The 20,534-nt window shown below is 32.7% G+C and overlaps 1 protein-coding gene across 3 annotated transcripts in view; it reads left to right on the top strand.

Annotated features, from left to right (window-relative positions):
* Positions 1-20,534, top strand: part of TSG101 (tumor susceptibility gene 101) — a 49,075-nt gene that overhangs the window by 10,206 nt on the left and 18,335 nt on the right. For all 3 annotated transcript variants that reach the window (XM_076478565.1, XM_076478564.1, XM_076478566.1), the window contains 4 exons: positions 751-835; positions 8,899-8,964; positions 10,736-10,899; positions 13,941-14,070. In XM_076478565.1, coding sequence (XP_076334680.1) covers positions 751-835; positions 8,899-8,964; positions 10,736-10,899; positions 13,941-14,070 — 445 coding nt within the window. The remainder of the gene's footprint in view (positions 1-750; positions 836-8,898; positions 8,965-10,735; positions 10,900-13,940; positions 14,071-20,534) is intronic.

The following is a 20,534-nucleotide window of genomic DNA, read 5'->3' on the forward strand; positions in this document are numbered from 1 at the left end:
TATATGTATAGCTTTCATTTGTGTAAACTCGAACTGGATCATTAACTTGAGAAAATGAAATAATAAATTACTTGTAAACATTAACTATATTGAATAATGTCAGGTAAAATGCTCAATTAATCAAAAGTCTGATTTATTAAATCTGTTAATGTCATGGAGATAATCAAATATTTTTAATTATTCTAGCTATGCTGTAAATTAAAGTATTTAAATAGATTAATGTAATTAAAATAATAAATTAAAATTAATGTTTATGATAATTATTCTTAAGATTATTACAATCATTCAGTAATCAAAATTACAATTATTGAATTAATTAATGTCAAAGAAGTCATGAAAATTAATATTTTCAATTATTAATCTTCTCAATTATTCCAACCATCCAAGTAAATGAAATATTGTCATTATGTTTGGTTGTCATTAAGCACAAAGCTACACCATAGGCTGCCTGTTCTCTGCCCAGAACTTGATTTATAACATTATAAGTTTTATTTTTTGGTCATTTCATGTGAGAATAATCTGTTCTTTTTAGTAGACATCTAATGGGAACAATAAATTATTTTGATGTAATTGGTTGGTTAGCCCATTGATTAATGGCTTAGGAAATTTCAGTAATTACCTAGCTCTTGTGTAATGTAAGAGAAACTGTTTAGAAATTAGAAATTTATGATTTGCTTCAATTTAAGAAATGTACTTTTGTGATTTATACAAAATTCATTTGTTTCTGAAATTTTCCATTTTTTTTAATAGTATCATCATCAAGATTCAACAAAAAGAGATATTCAGAATGCTATACATCATTATAAAAATTTGATACCGAAGTTAGACAGATTTGGTAAGTACTACATATAATACAATATAATAATAAAAAAAGACATTGTTTGTACTTGCTTATTCTTTTTACCAGTCAGTGAAAGTAATTAACACAATAGATAAGTTATAAAAGTAACTGAATGAGTGTATCGTGGATATGAGAATGGTACAGAATTCCCTGCTATGTTATTCTCTGTACTGATGAAACATATTTTAGTAATTGATATGCATACATAAATATTTTTGAAGTCTGTTTATCTTGTGCATTAATGAACATTTTGAAGCAATCAATTTCATCAAATTTATTTTCAGGTATATGTACATTTCTCAGGTATGAAGGGTATATATAAAACTATAGCAGACAAATGATTCATTTGAAATGAATGCATTATTTGAGCACAGGTGTACTTTCTAAAAAGTAGCACTGACTAGGAGAAGTCTTCCAAGTTATTTCAGTGGTTAGATTTTAACATAACATTTAGGGACAACAAAGGATCTGTTTGTGCATCTTAGTTATCACATCTTCTAAGCCAAACTAAAGCTATTATAAAAATTTAAAGCCAGCCCTAATCATTCATATATAAGTCAAGTGTTCTTTTAAACTTGCTTAAATTTACTGCCTCCACAACATCTAAAGACAACCCATTTCATAGGCCGGTCACTCTATTTGAAAATAAAATACTTAGCTGAAGATGGCTTCTACCTTGCCTAAATCTACACTTGTCTTGTAGTTCTATAATTCTCATTGTTAAGTATGAAAAATAATGATGCATCAACATTTTAAATTCATCTTACAATTTTAAACTCTTCTTCTTTTAAGAGAAAACAATTTCAGAGATTTTAACTTCTCCATTCTAATAGCTTTCCTCTAAACCTTCTCCAACAGTTCAATGTCTTTCCAAAGGTAAGGAGCCGAAAATGGGACACAGTACTCCATATGTGGCCTAATTGATAAAATTATAACCTCTTTAGACTTGTATTCAGTATATACAACCCAAACTCTTATTTGCCATACCACTAGCAACAGTACACTGCTTGGATGGCTTAAAAGACTAATCAGTCATTACACCAGGATCCTTTTCTTTCATTACACTGTTAAGGTTAGTACCATCCAAATTATACTTGTAATTTACGTTATGATAACTTACATGCAATATCTTACATTTGCCATAATTAAAACATAGCTGCCATTTATTTGCCCAACTCACTAAGTGTTCTAAATCCCTTTCTAAAGTATAAATACTTGTCAAGGATATGCATCATATAAAACAGATCTATGTGACAATTGTGCATGTGTTAAAACAGCCTGTGGTTGGCTTCTGTTTCAAATTTAAAATGAATTAATTTCAATTACATAAGCTCAAATATTTTTTACTGCAGTGTGGAAAAAGATGTAATTGTTTTAAAACAAAAACTTAACTTTCTGTTGAATCAGCTCTGATACTTCTACATTCTAACATTTCTGTTGACTGTATGTTATGCTTTTCTTTGTCAACTGGTTCACTTTGAATAAAACTTTTACTTCTGCCCTGTGTATCAACTTATCATTATGACAGATTGGTAGCAAAGTGAATTACTGACACTTTTTTTCTGCCTTTTTGGAACACTATGGAGAAGGGTCTAATTAATTGAGCTTCAGATATATTTTAATCAGGTTATTAAATTTCTGTCTGCTACTTATCTCTACTTGCAGTGCTCTAAACACTTGTAGTTCAGTTAACAGGTTGTTCTGAACCAGCAGAATTTCATTTCTTTCTTTAAGTTTCTTTTTACATACTTTTTTGGGTACAGTGTTGTGTTTTACCTGTTTCAGTTCAGGGTTTTGATATGCCTTTGTAATATAATTAGAATATTTCATTTGATACATGTTATGGAAACTATGTCATGGCTTCAAGTAAGTCTTTCAGGAGGTTTTGGACTATTGACATCACACAGATTTTTCTGTGTAGGTTACTCAACAATATGAAAATATTTTGAGGTTTTGCTTTAAACATCAAACCTCTCTAGTTTGGTATGTCTGTATAGTTGTAACTGACAATTTTTATAGTATTCCTCACTTGAAACAATCTCTGAAGCTATCTTGATTTTTTTATTGCCTCTTAGATAATAGTTTCTGCTTAATAATTTGTTTTGAACTTCTGCTTATTTAGCCTGGAATTGTCATCTAACCTATGGACTTCCTGCTCAATTTTATGCTTGAACTTTTTATTTATTTATAATTTAACTAATTCTCAGTTCCTAGTATGTACTGGTGAAGAAATACATCATGCCTTTTAAGGATCTCATGCCATGGAATATTAAAGGAGGACATGTTAACTTCTTAGTCTCAAGGTCATGACGTTGCATCCCTACAGTTGAATTACCACTTGATGGTGAGAAATACACTTGAAATAATAATGTACCTCAGAACGGTTGGTATGGGTATTAACACTTCTATTGATAAGGAGAGAACAACGTTTTGACCTTTCTAAGTCATCCTCAGGTTAAGATGAATTAGGAAGGTTGAAACGTTGTTCTTTCCTTATCAATAAATGTGTTAATATCCATACCAGCCATTATGAGATGCAGTTGAACTACTTTGCAGGCTTTGAATTTATCATTGACACCCACCAGTCCAATTTGAAGAGAGAGTATTAATTTAAAGATTTGGTTAATTATATATAGTATTGATTACTGAAACATTGTGTAATAATTTTTGTTCTAATATGGTACTTACCCCTGCTCTTAATATCAACTATTCTCATTTAGTGCTGTCTTTTTTTGTGTAAACTTTTTTCTTTACAACGTCACAAGTCTTGTACCCTGCTGTCATGAGTCATCCTTTAACCATTAATAGCATAGCATACTCTTGTGGCATGTGGGTCTTCCTTTTCACACTTCTACTGAACCTTAACTTCTCATTTGGCAGTTTTTGTGTTTGGAAGTGCTTTTGTATATATTTATTCCTGTGTACTAGACTATGTTCTACTCAAAAGTGGTACATTTTAAACTTCCTTTGATTTGTTCAAACAAATTTTTTCATATTTATCTGTTCATTTGTGTCAGTTTGTTTCTGTGCTTGAGTTTTCAGACACTTTTCTATGCAATGCATCATGAAGTTCACTTGCCACTGTGGAGAGTACAACAGCCACTAGAGTTTTTAGCTTGCCTCGGGTGTGGGTGACCCGAAGATGGATTTATCTGCTATTGTGCATCAGGAGATTGAATGTTACAGTTTAACATTTCTCCCCAGCCTTTGCTGGCTGCTGATAATTTTTCTTTTTGTATTTCTCCACTTCTTGAGTTTGCCAATAATAACTTGTCATGTCTCCTGAGGACCTCTGATCAGTTTGCCCTTTCTTACTATTGGGCTAACTATAGGATTCCCACAGATATTTGTGCCATCACCCTTTGCTTTCTCTTTTCCACTTTAGCCTGTACTTCATCCACCAATCTGACATTACATAAATGGTTTATTCCTTTGTTCAATGGCAATCTACCCTCATAAGCCACATATTCCAACTCTTCCCCATTTCTTCAATTTCAGGTACATCTCTTATTGATTTCCTTGATGAAATACCTTCCATTACCAATCATCACTGGTACTGGTTGCTACCCTGATGGTTCAGGTCCTGTGGGAGCTTGACTGTTTGTTTCTTCCTCGCTGGCTTTCCTTCATCATTGATCGAAAGGTGTTAGCAGTTCTTTTGGTAGGGTTAATTCTCTGGTTACTTACCCTTTCTGTCTATCATTCCCCATTTCCTTCTCATTGAGATTCCCTGACATGCCTGCATCTGTCATAGGCAACTCAGGAATTGCTTTACATTGAGCTATTCTCAACAGCTTACCATCCATCCAAGGGTTTTTGCTTCATGCTTTTTTGTTGTCCACAAAACAACTGGGGATTGACAGCCAGTCATTGATTTCTCACCTCATCAGCTTCATCACACTCTCAAAGTTCACCATGGAGTCTTTTTTTTTTTCACCCTAAGAGGGGGACTTTCACCTGGTAATGTGTACCAATAATGGATGTTTCCATTGACTACCTCCACATCAGGTTAAAGCTTCAGTTTCAACCTTCTTTTCATTTTGTCCATTTCTGGGTTGTTTACCTATTTTAGGCATTTTCTTTGGACTTGCCTATACTCCATAGGTATTTTGTTGCATTGTATGAGCTGTTTCTCATAATTTTTAGGCACTGTGATTGTGATTCCATTATTACATGGATGTGTGGCTCATTTTAGCTCATTCTGAATAGGAGTCAACCATTCACATTCACTTCCTTTCTGTATTGGCTCTGAGGACTGGTTGTTTTCAGTAGAGAGGTCCTTACTTCAACCTACCCAATGTTTGTGCACATGGGAGTCTTTTTTTTTTTTTTTGTCACCAATATCAGTCACACTCTACCTTTTCCTTTATATCTACTTTCCATGGATCTTTTTGGTCACTTACTGCTTACATTGGAATTTTATACAGGTTCCTCTTTCACCACGATTTACCTTCCTCCTTCCCTTAGAGATGATCTGCAGTGGTGGTTGGACTAGTAAGTCTACAAGTTGGCTAGTTTACCATATCGTCTTGTCCCCCGTATCTGGTTACACATCTGCTGATGGACACTTCCCTCTTCGGGTTGGAGGGCTCAAATCAATCACCATGAAGCTTCAGGCTTTTTGTCTGCAGGCAAGACTCATTTATCTGTTGATTTTATTGACTTTCTTGCAGTTCATTGGATATTACCTTATTTTCTTTCTCTTGCCCATCAACATCTAGTGGCAGGTTTTTCCAACAGGTCTATGGAGGTGATTTTGATCAACCACAAGGGAAGGCACCTGGCTCAGAGTTCTCTATTTTTGGAACTTGGATCTTCTGTACTGGGTCCAGGCACATCATATTCATCATATCATGTGCTGGGTGCTTTCAATCCAATATCAGTTTTTTTTTTGAGCCTGGGTGAAATCTCTCCCACAGAGTAGTAATTTAATCCACTCATGGCTTCATTGGGTAATTTCTCTAGTACTACCCACTCCTTGTCAGAACCTTCAGATTGCACTCTATTGGCCAATACAACTTTGGTTTCCAAGGCTTCAGTGTCTGCTCCTCTTACCACCTGTCCCTTGATCTCTATTTGCTTCCCTTCTGCATAAACCTTGATTCCCCGATGTACATCTCAATCTTCCTGTTCTGCATCTTCATGCCTGTTTTTTTTGTCTGGTCCTTGACAAGATCTGGCTTCACATGTGGAGTTACCTCCTTCCCTTTGTCCATCTTACATGGTAGAGTACCAGTACAGGTGAAAAGTCTTTTACCGTTGGTCAGGTGGCAGGGGATTTACTCCCAACTAACCTTCTGTGGCTCGGGTGGCAAAAATTTCTCAGCTGGATCTTTAGTCTCCTTTCTTTATGGTTTACAGGCATTTCTCTCATATACCTTCTTTTTCTCTACTCCCCTTAATCCTATTCTGCTCATATATTCCCTCCAGTTTCAGAGACCTTATAAATATCCTTGTTTTCAAATTGGGTCATTACTGTGATTCTCTGTGCAATGACTTTGCCTCCATTTAAACCTCTTTCCTCATGCTCCTTGTTTCATTTCTCCCTTAAGAAATATTTTCCTTCTTCATTTACAGATGTTGCCAGTATGATTTGTTTACTGTTGACATTTTATATGATTTGTTTACTGTTGACATTTCACCTACTCATTATCACCCTACCTATTTTATCCTTTCTCCTCAGTGAATCAGAAGAGTTCTTCCTCCTTATCTCCTATTTTCTTCCTCCTTATCTCCCATATTTACCCTTGTTTAGACCCTGATAGACTTTGTGTTGTCAGGGGTTTCAGTTGTGATATTTCACGTACTGCTACCCTCTGGAGTACATACAACCATCTTCTTATTCCCTCCTTTCTGTGTAATATTTCCCCTTCTCCCTTAAAATTGCATCCTCTTTATGATCCGTTTGTCCTACTTCACTCTTCTTTCTTCATCTTGTGCCTTATTCCAGGTTTACTCCCATCTTTCATTTCCTCTCAGTGGGCTTAGCAGATGTGGCTTTACTATAAGAAAATGCACACATACTCCCATCTACCCCGTTTTCTCACATTTTACCTTACTTCTCATCTTCATTGTCCAGTGGTGGAGATTCTCCATGCTAACATGTGGACTACACCCATTATTTTCGTCTCCCATTATCTTTATCTTATTGAGCTTTTGCAACTAGGCAGGACTTTTACTGGTAAATTTTTTCCTTTCCTCTCTGTTGGGGCCTTTCTTTCTTCCTTTTTAGCTGTGTGGCAAGTGGTGCCTGACCAGGTATTCTTTAACTTTACCTACTGTAAGCCACGCAAGCTTGCACTTTACCATCCATGGCTCTGCACGCTCAACATAGAGATGAGATATTCCACAAGATTGCTATAAAGTTATCTACTTCACAATAATTGCTTCATAAACATGTCTGTTCTGGACCATACCACCCATTAATACCATTGGTAAAGCAGAAGGATACAGCTATACATCCCTGCCATGCCTTGAGTGAATAACTCAGTATGGTCTACTTTTCAAAATAGGGTTTCGTGGTCACCCTTTGTACTGTCTCCAGTGGTGACGTTCCTCAGGACTGTTCAATACATTCTCACCCTCCTTCTTCAAGAAGAATATGAGAGCTCTTACCACCTCCTTGTTGCAATCACTGGGGTGATTCACCATGGATGCACCTTCCTGAATAGATTCTACAACAAAGTTGGCTATAATCATTCAATTGAGAGTAAGGCAGTGGTATTTTGCTGGTGTATATGCAGTGTGGCCTCCACAAGAGTTGATCCATCCCATATCTGGTGGACATGACCTCCTGAAGCTATTTGCATAGTCACAGGAGTTGATCTGTCACTTTATACTATTTACATATGCAATAATATCCACAACCACTGGAGTTGATACATCACCTTACTTGTTGATGTGACCCCCTGTTACACATTTCCTACCAACTAGAGCTGATCTGTTGCAAATGCAGTTCACCCCTTATGATTGGAAGGCTTTATCCAATCTTCCAGTGAATGCGGGTTTCCAGCATTGAGGTGTAGGATACAAGTGAGCCAATCAACACAATTCTTCTCATCAGTTAAATTCATCCTCTTGATGGCAGATGGCCAGCCCCAGATTGCTGTAGGGTGTTGATCCTTGTTTAGTATTCAATACTTGGAGCAGGTCTTTTCAATTACTGGGTCAGAAGTAAACATAATATGATCATCATCCTACTTTTTTGGGATATTCTGGTATCCCATTGAGGAGGTTTTGGGTGTAATTGACTTGCTGAGTACAGTTTGACAGACCCTAGCAACTCTACACCTTATGATTCCTGCCCTTGTGTTTTACAAATTATGCACAGGGGCTAAGAGTATACCTGACTTGGAAGTAGTGCAGTTCCCCTTCTCTAATCTCTGAATCTCTTTCTCATAATTACGAGTATCCTTCAGATGCTTTCAGAGCTGCTTCTATTACTCTATTGCACCAGCCCTCCTCCTCCTCAATGTGAGATTCTAGGTAATCTTGTGAGAGGAGGTAAGTAATGCACTGGCAGTTGTAATTTTCTTATACTGAAAATGTATTTGTGATAGGTACTTACCCACTATTCCAGTGCTTACACTTTTGCCAAACTTTGAAGTGAAGTGTTGGTAGAGAAGTGCAGAGGGAATCATGTTTCAAGTAAGCATTCTATGCTACTATTAGTTAAAGGTTGACACACAATAATTTGCATGACAGACATAAGAGAGTATACAAATTTCAACAAGGAGGAATGCAAGGCTTGTAGCATGTCTGAAAGAAACATTTGCATATAGAGGGCAGCATTGAACAAGAGTAGCTAATCTTGTGAGGGTAGGTAAATACCTACTGGAAATATGTATTCAGTATAGGAAAATTATAACTTTCACTATTTTAATTTAATAGTTAAAAACTGTGTGAAATTTAATATAAAATTTGAACAAAAGAGTTTGAAGGTTTAATGAAATTGTACTGCATCTTTTATATGAGTTTTAATTTGCATAAAGGAAATATTGATTTTACATCAAAACGTAATTGTTGAATTATTAATGAATTGTTAATTTAATTTCCAGTGTTTAATGATGGAACAGCTAAAGACTTGATGTGTTTGGCAGGAACAATACCTGTGCCATTCAAAGGTGAGTTGTGTTCATTGTAAGACTTTTTACAAATATAACAGAAGTTTTCTATAATATTGGTAAAATACTGGTATAATACTAGGTATTTTAATATTCTTTTTTTGTTTTTTTACATAGTATTGGTGGTGGTGTTAATTAGTAGTAACTTAGAAATGTCAATCTATTATTTAGGAACAATTCTGGTAATTGCTTAACCCTGTCACAATGAGTAATGGATCAAAGGCCATGTCATCTTGTTTGTTGATTTTAATTCAAACTTTTATTGAACTACTATTTTATGAATTTATATTATGATTTTGTAGATTATAATTGAAATTTTAGTCTTCTATGTTAGTTAAATTCTTAATTTAAAAATAAACGAAAAAAACACGCACCTAAATATCAATTTTTGTGAGTCATATTTTCCTGTGTTAGGATGGCATCTTGTTCTTTTGAAACAAGATTTCAAATAGGTGGTTTGTGTCTTTAATCTGCCCAGAAGTTTACATTTTTTTATTTTTTAGACCCAAATACAGCTTAATTACCAAACTTGATAAATTATAGTAGAATTCTGTGGTGCCAATATGGTAGTTTTGAGTTTTTGGTTATTCAACTGCGTGTGTGTTGTGTCTATGTCTGTGTGTGTGTAACCTTAAAAATAATTTATTTAATCTTATAATTTGTAGTCATTCTAGAACTAAAAAAGCATAATTTATATTTATTTCCTTCCCCCCTTTTTTATGGTAGTCATGAAGTTTGTCAATATGACAGACTTCATATAGTTAGGGTAGAGAAAATAACATACAAAATATACAATCTTAAACATCTAAGATATATTTTTGGATGTTCTAAAGATTACACAAATGAAATTTGAGATTTTGGGATGATGAATATATTTTTAATTATAACGTAAAAATCACTTTGCACTTAGACTAGTAACAAAACAGACTCTGTTTTCACAAATAAAGCTTTAGTAAAAATACTTCATTAAAAATTTACTAAATTTTTTGAAGATACACATACTGCATCAAAAGATATAGTATAAATACTTAACATGTGCAGATGTGTATATGAATACATGTATGTTATACCAAGCCGCTGCAAAAGGGTAAACAGATAGCACAGGAGAAAAATTTATGACTTTGCCCCTGTTCACACCTGGAGCTCCTTAAAATTTGACTCTTTAGACAGTTGTTTGTGTACTTCACTAGGAGTTAAATTGTCTGTAAATTAAGTATTTTTGATTTATCAGAAAATATTGTAATAAATATAATTAATATTAAAAGTTTGTTGTAAAATTCTTGAAAGATAGATGAGAATTATTAAAGTAATTCCCGGTATACTTTGTTCACATTAACAGAAAAGACCTATGTCAAATATAGGTGTGTGTGTGTGTACCCACACATATAGGGTATATAAGCAACTACCTTAATTTCTTTCCAGCTTAAAACTTTGTTTTAACTGATTTAAAGTGCATAATAATTTCAATTATTTTTATTCTCACCACAAAAAACAACAGACAATTTAACGTAGAAATGTAATTTATAATTCAGATCTATATCTTTATCTAGTATTAAGTCTAAAACAAGAATACTTGTAGATTTCAGTGTCTGTTATTAAAATTCTTTTGTAATGTTTTAGAAATCCTGTATTTAACTTCTTTAAAAGAAGTAATATTATGATAAAGATGCTAATTTGACTGCAAATATTTTGTGAGTCTTTCAAGTACATTTCTATTTAATTGAAACTTTGTTTATCATCTTAATGTATTTTTGTTTTTTGTTTTTTCTAGGAAACACGTATAATATACCTATAAAGATTTGGTTACTTGACACTCACCCTGTTAATTCACCCATGTGCTATGTTACACCCACTTCGGATATGAAGATTAAGGTGTCAAGGAATGTTGACCAAAATGGCCGTGTATACCTGCCTTACTTGCATGAGTGGAATCCAGTGAGTTTTTATTTTCCTTTTTTATTTAAAACATTTAATGATTAACCCTTTCCAAATTAGCGAGAACCTCTTGGGAATCAAACACGTGCTTCTACATAATTTCAAAAATTTTAATAAAAGTAATAATTCTGACTTATTTCAACAATTTTTTTTTAGTCAGAACTATTTTATAATTAATATTTTGATAATTTGTAACATATCGTGTAGAGAAAAGTGAAAAATATTCAAACTTACTTTCCTGCAAAGCTTCTGGAAGTCTCACTTGTAAACAACGAAGTTTTATTTTTTCAAATTGTTGTGACCATCCAAAAGCATAATTTTATAATTGGTAAGAAATTATCATACATTGAAAATAGAATTATGCATATTTTGTTTCGTGTATTGCGTAACTTTTCTTTCTGTTCTTTTAGGGCACAGATAGCCTAGTTGCTTTGTGCCATAAAATGCCAAATCAACCAATCAGCTGTTCTTTTAGTACTACATGTTGGCCCAGCATGGTCAGGTAAATACGGCATTCGACTCGTAATCTGAGGATCACAGGTTCAAATCCCCATTGCATCAAACTTGCTTGCCCTTTCAGCCATTTGGGGGAGGGGGGATAACATGATAGTCAATCCCCCTATTCATCAATAAAAGAGTAGCCTAAAAGTTGATAGTGAGTGGTGATGATTAGCTAGCCGCCTTTCATCTAGTCTTGCACTGCTAAATTAAGGATGGTTAGTGCAGATAGCACTCGAGTAGCTTTGCACGAAACTAAAAACAAATAAACAAATGTTTCCATTTACATCTGTTTAGCCCCCCGCTAGTACAGCGGTAAGTCTACGTATTTACAACGCTAAAATCAGGGGTTCGATTCCCCTCGGTGGGCTCAGCAGATAGCCTGTTGTGGCTTTGCTAAAATAAAAAAACATCTGTTTATGATCTCGTAACATATTATATGAATAATAAAGTTCACCTTTGAGAATAGCCGTGGGCAAAGGTTAAATAATATTACATAAAGTAGATTATGAACAATTCAATTGACATCAGTAAAAAATAAATATACAGGGTGTTCAGAAAGTCACTGTGCACTTATATATTTGTGAACAGACAAAACTGCACAGTGACTTTCCGAACACCCTGTAGTAGTGTGAGGTGATATTTACAGTTTTGTGAGAAAGTGATAACTAGTAGCTTCTGAAAAGAACAATGAAATCTAATGGGAATTTTAGAAAACTTGAGAACAAACCACAAACCTGGGAATGTTTCTGTAGTCTCTTTAGGTCTTAATTTACATTCTTAAAATATGTTTGACAGCTGTGAAAAAATACTTGGTAAAATCAGGTAAAGATTATTAAGTTTTAAGAATACAGTAGTTGATGGCAAACTATTTACAGTGAGTTAAATTCTTATTAATTGAATATTATTGTTAAGTTTATAATAATCAAACAATAAATATCAGTGAAATAATTTATTGAAAATAAAGTAATATTGTTAGCAAAGATTTTTTTTTTTGAGATATTGGCCCAGAACTGTGACTACCAATATGAAAATAAATATGTAAATGAAACAGGAAAAAAAGAATTCTGAGATACATTAAGTCTACAGAAAACAAAATCAAGTTGTGTGTTTGTTTAATTTTTAGCGAAAACTAGATACTATTCAGTACATTTACTCTGGGAAGGAAAAACAAGTTATGATATATCAATGATGCATTTCCAGTCTAGAAGGGGTTACTGATATAAAGAGAGTTTTTTTAAAAGGTTGCATGATTTTGTCTTGGTCTTGCAGAAGTTATTTATACCTGACATATAACATTACAGATAATCTTGTTATTAATGCCTATAATTAGTTAATCTGTATGTACATTGTCTTAACAGGCATTTTAACTGAAGTAATATAAATTCTGACCTGTTTTTCTTTTTTATTGACTTTCTACACATTCCACTGTAACCAAACTGTATTTACCCAAAAACTTTTTAAATGGTTTGAATACCCATGAATTTTAGACCTCAGTTTGACTACAGACCAGTTTAAGCTGATGTTAATGCATTTCTCTCTGTAAACTCAACTTCTTGTTTGAAGCATAAAAATATAATTACTGTAGATATGTATTGAAGACTTTTTTTTATTTTTTTGCTCATGTTTGTAAATAACTTGTCCTGATATTAACATTATTACAGATATCCACTTATCAATTACTGACTGCCCCTTCATATCCACAAGGTTGTGGTCCATTTCTTTTTGTTGTTAGTTGTATGTAAAATGGACCTTGTGTTTCCATTTCAAAGACTTGTGTTGTATACATTGTTTTGATTGATATCCAAAAGGAATATATATACTTTTTAAATGTTAAATCCAGGGCTGAAATCGTTATGGAAAAATTCTGAATGGTTTTAAAAAAGCTGAAATTTATACAATGAGCTGATTCAAAAATTTAGTGCATTACTACAATTAGTATAAAAGTTAAAAAGTAATATTAACTGTCATTGACATTTTGTTAATTTTATATTGGTATTTTAACATTATATTCTATATGTAAATTATTATAAGTATTAAGTAATGCTGTTAATTTTTAAAATTTGATTGAATTTATTACATAATATTTATCACAAGATTTATACTGATATTTTTGTGTTGTTTATTCTTTAGATATTATTAACATGTCTTTGTAATTTTCCATTACTATTTTTATATGTGAAGTTTATTTCAGCATAATTCCTTGCTACAAACAAATATATATAGGCCTAACATGAACAAAATTTTTATAGTGAAACTACCTACAGATTATAGTCTGCAGCACTGTATATTCTATACATTGTTAGGCCTTGCATTGTTTTAGAAATATTTTGTCCATTGCAGATCTTAATACAGCAATATAGACACAGTTAAGTGGATGAATATAGTTATTAGTTATCAACACAAATAGTGTTGATATTTCAGTCATTCTATATGTCATAAAAATATTTATTATACTGTGTTTTTAGCTTTCTTCTTTGTGTAATAGTTGGTTTTATTGTGAAATATATGTCATTTTTGTTCTATTGTTTTGATTCTGTTAGAACTCTTCAGATTTGATTGGTTTAATCCAAGTAATGATCATTGTCTTTGGAGAAACACCTCCAGTCTATTCTAAACCCAAAGTTCCAGAAACTTCAACAGGCTATCCACCGTATCCTCTTGCTTCTTCAGGTTAGATAGAAATTAGAAAAGTTGAAAAAGGTTGATGACTAAAGAATGTCACAGATATTTTGATATAGAGTTACGTGCTTGAAAAACCTTTAATGCATGGTGTCAAAGAAGAAAAAACCTGTTTAACCATTACTAGTCTTAGTTAACATAGTATGAGACCATTTTTCAGAGCACTTAATTTTTAAAAGTAATTGTGAGTGTAAATTTACCTGTAATCAAATTAAAAGTAAATATTTAATGACAGTTTTAATATTTGTTTATAAATACTTAAATATAGAAATTAGCATAAAATATTATTTTTAATAATTGTAATAGTAATACTTTATCTACTTTTTTTTTTTTTTACAAATATCATATGTACTTGGTATATTGTTAAACAAACAAGCACATCAATAAATGAACAGTTGTTATTGTACTTTAATTGTATAGATAAACATCTATACAATATATTTAAAACCCTTTAAAATATCATGAAACTCTTTTTTTTTTTTGTGTGCTTGGAACAGTTGCTTGCAATCACCGTTAAGCATGATTCTTTGGTTAAACCTTTTTTTTTTTTTTGTATAACATTTCCCAAGTTTATTTGATCTAATTACAGATTGAATAGGAAATGAAGATATCCATAAACTGGTTTAAAACAATAAATTTAAACATTATTATTTAAAATTAATCTTTGTTTCACCAATTAAAGATATCATTAGGAATTAAATATCATAGTCAGGCAATATTATAACTATAACACCACCATATAGTAAGTACCATGTTTCTCCGAAAATAAGACAGGGCTTATATTAATTTTCACTCCAAAATATGACACTAGGGCTTATTTTCGGGGGATGTCTTATTTTGATATATTAAAAAAATGAAGTTACAAAGTAAAACTGTTAAACTAACCATTTAAAATAAACTATTATTAAACTATGAAACTAACTGATTAATACTTAAACAAACTAATTAACTAACTATTAAACTAATTAATAAATTAATTTTTTTTATTTCTTTCCTCTTCCTGCCACTCTTAACTAGGGCTTATTTTAAGGGTAGGGCTTATATTAAAACTATTCCCAAAAATCACACTAGGTCTTATTTTATGGGTAGGTCTTATTATCGGAGAAACACGGTAGTAACTGTTTATGTAGGTCTCCTGTAAAAATAAAAACTTAATGATTTGATTTTAACCCATAACTGTGTACTGGTCAATTAGTTGGTTAGTTTTAGATGAATCAGTTTTTTTACATCGTTAGGTTATTAAATAAAGAATCTTGCAACACTTGAATTATAAAAATAATGTAAGGCTTAAATTACCATCAGTTTTTTTGGGAACTCTTTAATTACTTTTTTTACTGCAGAAAAGATAAGGGTGTAAGTAAAGTTCAACAGTCCAAACTGTATTACAGTAGAAGCAGTAGTTTTATTCATATATTCATTGGTTCAAGCTGGTTAAGCTTAATATCATAGAGCTTTCATAAATATTCCAGGTTAGTCCTGTTTTCATCACACAGATGGTCATGCATAATTAAGTTTGTGTAATTGCTGTTAACATCTTAGTGTTCATTTTTCTTGCTAATTTAAAAGCCATCCCTATCAGAATACTGCATAAAGTGATAACAAACATATTACAGATTTTATGAAACTTTTAATTTTGGGGAAGATGTCATCATGACTTCTGAATGACCAGTGTATTTTGTTATGAATAATGAATGCAGATAAACAAGAAGTAAGGTTATCAAAAGTACATTTATAATTGGCTACACTGGGAATATTTTGTAATTTTAAAGGGATTATTTTTAAAAGTTTTCTCTAACTGCAATAAGTAATATTTACATTCCATAATAAATAATTTTGCATTATTCCTCCAGTATTTCAGCACTTGTAGGCCCATAAGGTTCAAAGTATAATAGAAGTTGTTTGGACACTGTGTATTTGATCCAGTGGAATTAGTTTGCAAAATTTAAGCTAATGTGAGGTTTGTTATGTTAATTATGATATTTTAAACTGAACAAAGGAAAAATTTATATATGCCATTGGAGAGTTCCTACACTTTGTTTTAATTGCAAGATTTTTATATGTCACCTAACAGCTAATGAACTAGGGGCATTAAAGTCAGTAATAGAAAGTGGCTTCATAATCATATGTCGATCAGGAATTAATTTACTGATAGTCATTTGTGGTTATATAGACCCTATCTCATTAGTTAGTGAACAACCTTATTTTATAGCATGTTGATATTCAGAATACAGTGATAGTTCTAATAGATTTCATAATTAGTAAACACTTTTTAAAGTGTGACTAAAGTCTGAAGTAAATGGCCACAGAAAAGTTAAAGGTTGATCTCTCTTGTTTTACAATCTTACGTGCCATATTTGGAATCAATAGCTGTGACTCAGGTGTGTGCCACATTTCATGGAAATCCTTGTAAGTGGTCATTTTGAAACCTCTGCTTCTATATTGTGACTGTTTCTTGGCTTTCTTCGTCTTTGTTTTGTAATTCTCAGGTTTCTTTAGCATGATTAAATGTTATAATTGTTAAAGGCATGATATTCATAGTATTATATTTTTGAATAATACATGCTACTTGTCTGGAAATGTTTTAAAGAAAGAATTTTTTAATTCCTGACAAAATTGACGAGATACATAAAACTCTAACAGTCATGCAGTATTTTTAAGTAAAATAAAAAGTTTCAGTTTTATTGATTTTTATCTCGTATAATGTTTTCTGTACTTTATTTTTGGTCTTGAAGTTTTTTCTGTAGTAATTGTTACATTAAAGTAGAATTTCATTAAATAAGATAAGGTGTTGTTTATTCTTATAATGTAGGTAAATGTAGATATTGAATTATGCACAGACTTTTCTCTGTTATTATACTTTTATTTGTGAAATTTCAGTTCTTATCAGAGTCTTCATCAGGCAACAATGTACTAGCCAATAAAAATTCATTAAACTGTGGAAGACTGCAATAAAATTGGTATCTAAACAACATTCATGATGATAACTGACATCTACAGGGTGTTTTGGAAAGTCACTGTGCAGTTTTGTAATCATATGTCTATTCAATCTATTTCAAGCCAGCAACTGGACAGCAGTGTTTAGAAACAAAATAGGAAGGATTCAAGCCTGTATTGATGCCAACAGGGATCACATTCAACATTGTTTATAATTGTCATTCATATTTACCTCCTGTATTCTATATTGAAACATGTTTGTTAATAAATACATAAGTGTACAGTGACTTTCCAAACACTCTGTAGTATTAAAGTTATTAAACATATAAAATTATGGTGAATTTAGAATATAAATAAGTTGTTTTGATATAATAAATTTGAGGAAAATACAATTACAGGTATTATCCAGAGAAATAAACTTAAAGGTTAGCAACATTTCTGACCAAATAATAGTCAGACAATCTTAACTAAATTTTACTGTTTTAATTTTACAATGTGTTATTTGAAGTTGAAAAATTCCTTTTTTTATTTCTCTATGTAATATCTTTAGTTGTATTTTCCTCATATATTTATATCAAAGCAATTGATTCATATTCTATATTCATTATAATGCTATATGTTTAATAACTTTAGTATTAAATGTCAGTTATTGTCATGACTATTACATTATTGCCTGAAAAAAGTTTAGGCAAGAGGGCTGAATGATTTCATATGAAAATATTTTAAAAAATAGAAGAGAGAACAGATGCCTAAAGAAAACCATGTGAAGTATAATGAAGTGTCTTAAATAAAAGGCAGAGTTAGGAGCAAGAATAGAGTTGTGGGCTTTTTTACAACACATTAGATACTTTTAATGCTCATTTCATTATAATTGTCTTTCATAATTTTAAAAATTGAGAATAATATATTTTTTCAATTTATAGCCTGATGGTAGTTTAAAATTTCAAGACAATAACTCACCTCTGCATACAGTTCATCTGTTTTCACTGTGCATCTACTTACGAGATTTATATGTTAACCTTGAGACAACTACCACCTTATTTTACACGTGTTAATGTGAACTGCAACTGTGCGAGTTGATGTGTGACAAAAGTCCCAGAAGTAGGATGGCACCACAACCTCCATGCACAGTAACTTCCCTTATACACATGCAATTATGATAACTTTTCTTCTCTTTGGCATTTCATTGACCAGTTGTATTTAAATTTCTCATCTGAGTTTAATCTATTGATATTTGCATTAAAATTTTATTTTAATTTCCTTTGGCTTTAATTTCGAACACTTCAACTTTTATCGTGAATTCTCAAATAACTGACTTATTTGTAGTCCTGTATGGGTGATATTGTTCATACACAGGCTTTATTTCTACTGTAGATTGCTTCTGGAATCATTACAGCCATTGTTTAACATATTGTGGATTATCATATAGTTACTGGGTCTCCTGACCTTATCCCATTAACCAATTTTCTTTCTCCTTAATGGGAAACAATCTTTTATTTTAGCTGTGCCTTACCATTTGAGAGGTGACCATGACCTTTCAGTACTTTTTTGGGTTTCATTCTTTGGTATGTTCTTTTTTTTTATCTTTTGCTTGTTCTCTTTATTATTTCTCATTTTTATCCCCATGATTATTGGGGGTTCACCTCGTTTTGTCTTCTTATTTGTAGTTAGATTATATGCTGCTTCCTTTCTCTAATAACTCCTCTCACACACTTGAATGTATTGTTCCCCTCATGTTTTTGACTTTGTCCAAACTTGCAGACTTTCTTCCTTTGTTTTTTTTCATTTCCTTGTATTTGATATCTATTTGGCCAGCTTGGGGGATCAAGACCCTTATCTTCTATTCCACTTTCTGGTTCCTTATTTTTCTCTGTTGTTCTCTATTCTTGCTCCTAACTCTGCCTTTTATTTAAGACACTTCATTATACTTCACATGGTTTTCTCTAGGCATCTGTTCTCTCTTCTTTTCTGTCTTATCCTGTTCCACTTCTTGTTGGGTCAAGTTATGTTCCTCTTTGCTGTAACTTCTGACACCATGAAAATTCTTCAAGGAGAGGTTCCATTCAATTAGTTCCATAGTATTTTCTTCTACTAATCATATGAGAGACACCCATTCTAAGTTGATTTTTCTCAACCAGGCCTTTTCTAATCTCCTTCTATATGCATGTTTCTTTATTTGCCTTCTCCCTTGGGTCATCAACTGTACATACACTCTTTGTTGGGTCATATTTTGTTACTTCTTTGACTAGTCATCCTTGGTCCACTTGACATTTAGACCCCCTTCTCTTCCCAATATGGGCCCGGCATGGTCAAGTGTGTTAAGGCGTGCGACTCGTAATCTGAGGGTCGCGGGTTAGCATCCCCATCGCACCAAACATGCTTGCCCTTTCAGCCGTAGGGGCATTATAATGTGACTGTCAATCCCATTATTCATTGGTAAAAGAGTAGTCCAAGAGTTGACGGTGGGTGGTGATGACTAGCTGCCTTCCCTCTAGTCTTACACTACAAAATTAGGGACAGCTAGCACAGATAGCCCTCGAGTAGCTTTGTGCAAAATTCAAAAACAAACAAACAATCTTCCCAATATATTCCCTCTCTTTTGTCACCCTCATATGTTACCTCCTTCCTCATGTGTGTTATTTGTCTTACCTATCCTCAGTTGGGCAAGATCTTCTACTTGTGAGGCATTCTTCATTTTGTGCTGTTTATCAATGACTGTGGTTGCTTTTTTGTCATTGGTCTTTCTACTTGTTATTCATACTGTGAATTACATTTCTACCTGGTTATTTATGCATGGTTTGTTGGTCTCTATCCTAATTAGTTATTCAGAGGTTCTTTTCCATGACATTTCACATTACCTGGTACTATAATGTACTTCATCCCCTTCTATTTCCACTTTATTTCATTGCTACCGATTGAACTGCTTCTAGTAAGAGATCTTCCTGGCTGGAGGTCTGATGGGGATCTAGGTATCCCCAGTGTGGACCTTTGTTTAGTGAAACATAGGAGATCCTTGCCACTCACCAGTTCGTAGCTACTGGTGTGGTGGTCCAAAGAGAATCTTTACTGGATAGGCATAGCATAGTGCAATGAGAAATGGGGCAGTGGTGATGCTGTCAGGGTGGTGCAAGACACTTCTATAAGTCATAATATTTGTGCTTTCCTCCTTTAACTAGTGTCTTTACAGTGGTGTAAATTTGAGGACATGTTATACAGCATCATACTGCAGAGCTAAAGTGCCTTTCTCATACAGATAAGAGTCTCTTCTGAAGAGTTAATATAAGCACACAAGTTATTATTTGAACATGTCCCAATTGGATAGTCATGTTTTCATTCCATCCATCTGTGTGACACATAGGGCTCTTTTGCATTTTCCCTCTTTACATTCCATGTGAAAAACATACCCAAGTCAGTGCTTTCTGAAAGGATTTCCTCTTGGATATATTTTCTACTAATCTTTCTCTTCACCAATTCAATGCAGAATTATAGCCGAACTGTGTGGAAAGGTGAGCTATTGTCTT

Source organism: Tachypleus tridentatus, chromosome 13, assembly GCF_004210375.1.
Source record: "Tachypleus tridentatus isolate NWPU-2018 chromosome 13, ASM421037v1, whole genome shotgun sequence".
NCBI lineage: Eukaryota > Metazoa > Arthropoda > Merostomata > Xiphosura > Limulidae > Tachypleus > Tachypleus tridentatus.